Source organism: Lampetra fluviatilis, unplaced genomic scaffold (genome assembly GCF_964198595.1).
Source record: "Lampetra fluviatilis unplaced genomic scaffold, kcLamFluv1.1 SCAFFOLD_491, whole genome shotgun sequence".
NCBI lineage: Eukaryota > Metazoa > Chordata > Hyperoartia > Petromyzontiformes > Petromyzontidae > Lampetra > Lampetra fluviatilis.
In genome coordinates, this window is record NW_027621786.1 from 27,291 (window position 1) to 29,682 (window position 2,392).

General features: G+C 64.9%; 1 protein-coding gene across 1 annotated transcript; it reads left to right on the top strand.

Annotated features, from left to right (window-relative positions):
* Window positions 1-293: 293 nt before the first annotated feature.
* Window positions 294-2,123, top strand: LOC144955699 (protein BANP-like). Its single transcript, XM_078885847.1, has 4 exons — window positions 294-376; window positions 801-898; window positions 1,146-1,385; window positions 1,778-2,123. Exons 1-4 carry the CDS (start codon window positions 294-296, stop codon window positions 2,053-2,055), a joined length of 699 nt encoding a protein of 232 aa, XP_078741973.1. The 3' UTR covers window positions 2,056-2,123.
* The last annotated feature ends 269 nt before the right edge of the window (window positions 2,124-2,392 follow it).

Sequence of the window (2,392 nt, forward strand, 5' to 3'; positions counted from 1 at the left end):
ACCCACCACCCCCCCCGCCAACACTCCACCCACCACCCTCCCCCCCCTACCGACCACCGCACCACCACCACCACCACCCACCCACCCCACTCACACCCCACCACCACCACCGCAACTCACAGCGGATGCCGTAGACAATGAGCGGGTCCATCTGCTTCTTGCCGTGGTGCCCGTGACCCGACAGGTTACTGGCGGCCTGCACCTCGAGATGGAGGAGGTGGTCCAGGAGGGTGAGCGCCATCTTCTCGGGCGTGCGGCAAGCGGCGGTCACGTGCAGCAGGTCCCCCGGGGCGATGGGGCAGCGCACGCGAAGATCCACGTTCCACTCGTCGCCCAGCCAAGTGCCGTTCGGGAAATCCTCTGCGGGGTTTTGTCGGTGGGTGGGTGGATGGAGGAGAGGGGTGGTGAGTGGGTGGGTGGGCGAGTAGGTGAGTGGTTGAGTGAGTGAGTGGATGAGTGGGTGGGTGAGTGTCACTCAGCGGGCGAGCGAGTGACCGGCTGTGTGACCGATCCGTCGACCCAAGCGCCTCACCCTCGCTGTTGAGCGTGATGAGCGTCACGCTCGGGTGGAAGTTCCCACGGCTGACACTGCCCCCCCCGCACAACTCCCTGGCTGCCCCCCCCCGTGGCAGCGTCTCCTGATTGGCTGCCGGAGGGCGAGCGATGAGCGTCTACCAGCGCGGCATCGGAGCCGCTGTCACCACCTCATCCTCCTGCTCCTCGTCCTGTGCGTACACACACACATGCACACGTCCCGGCAAAGGAAACCCGGCAAAGGTCACCGGTAAAGTTGCCTGAAGGCGCACCGGCTCCGCCTCCGCCATCGCGGCCACGGCCGCCGCCACCGGCTCCGGCACCTTCACCAAGACCGGGGCCCTTGCCCGGCACAGCGCTGGCGGTGGGGGGGGGGGGGCGGGGGGTGGACGCAGAAATCAGACCGAGACTGTGGGTCTCTGAGTCTGCGGCTCTCTGCCGCGTGATCGGTCGCACAGCCGGTCACTTGCTCACTCGCTGAGTGACACTCACCCACCCACTCAGCCATTCACTCAACCACTCACCCACCCACTTACAACCACTCCTCCTTCCACCCACCCCACCCACTCACCAACCCTCTCCTCCATCCACTCACCCACAAAACCCCGCAGAGGATTACCCGCATGGCACTTGGCTGGGCGACGAGTGGAACGTGGAGCTTCGCGTGCGCTGCCCCATCGCCCCGGGGGACCTGCTGCACGTGACCGCCGCTTGCCGCACGCCCGAGAAGATGGCGCTCGCCCTCCTGGACCACCTCTTCCATCGCGAGGTGCAGGCCGCCAGCAACTTGTCGGGTCACGGGCACCATGGCAAGAAGCAGCTGGACCGGCTCATGGTCTACGGCATCCGCTGCGAGTTGCGGCGGTGGTGGTGGTGTGTGAGTGGGGTGGGTGGGGTGGGTGGGTGGTGGTGGTGATGGTGCGGTGGTGGGTAGGGGGGGGGAGGGGGTGGACGGGTAGGGAGTGAGTGGGATGGGTGGAGTGGGTTGGGGGTGGGTGGGTGGTGGTGGTGTGGTGGTGGGTAGGGAGTGAGTGAGGTGGGTGGGGAGTGAGTGAGTGGGGTGGGTGGGTAGGGAGTGAGTGGGGCGAGTGGAGTGGGTTGGGGGGGGTGGTGGTGGGTGGGGTGGGTGGAGTGGGTAGGGCGAGGGTGGTGGATAGGGGGTGAGTGGAGTGGGAGTGTCCCATTGCATACTCACAAATCGTAACCTCCCTCCACCACCACCACTATGCCGACCGTGACGCAGGCCACCTGTTCTACAAGTTTGGCATCACCGAGTGCGACTGGTGCTGCATCAAACTGAATATCGATGCAAAGTGCTGCACCGCCTGGCGGCGCAAGCAGCTCGGACAGAGCCTCGCCGTCAAGGGCCGCAGGGGCACCCGCGGCACAGACGCAGCGGGAGCGGCAGTCGTCGGGGCACACGGCGGCGACAGACGTGGGAACTTCCACCCGAGCGTGACGCTCATCAGCGAGGGTGAGGCGCTTGGGTCGAACGGCAATATCTTTTCATCGGTTGAGTAACGCTGTGTGGAAGCTACCTGGTCTGTCGCTCCGCCCGAAGCGTCAGGTCTTCTCGGCCACAGTCATTCCCTCCCTTCTCGACGCTTGTCGTCGTCAGGTTGGCATCGGACGTAAAAAAAAGGAAGCGGAAGAAGTCGCTGCCCGCCCTTCTGCGAAAACGGAAAAAAGACAAAAAACGCCGTAAGGAGCGCCCCTTACGGCGGCACAAGTGGAGACGCAGACCAGGTGGGTGTGCCTCGATGACACAAAGCCCACAACACCTCGCTGCTGATCTCGTCAAGGAGCATAAACCATCACGCGAACTCCGCTCATTCTCGCAGCAGCGGCGGCTTTTGGC

Coding starts and splice junctions, on each gene's coding strand:
- LOC144955699 (XM_078885847.1), top strand. CDS start 294: ATGGGGCAGCGCACGCGAAGATCCACGTTCCACTCGTCGCCCAGCCAA. Junction 899..1,145: donor TGCCCGGCACAGCGCTGGCG/GTGGGGGGGGGG, acceptor AAAACCCCGCAG/AGGATTACCCGCATGGCACT. Junction 1,386..1,777: donor CATGGTCTACGGCATCCGCT/GCGAGTTGCGGC, acceptor ACCGTGACGCAG/GCCACCTGTTCTACAAGTTT.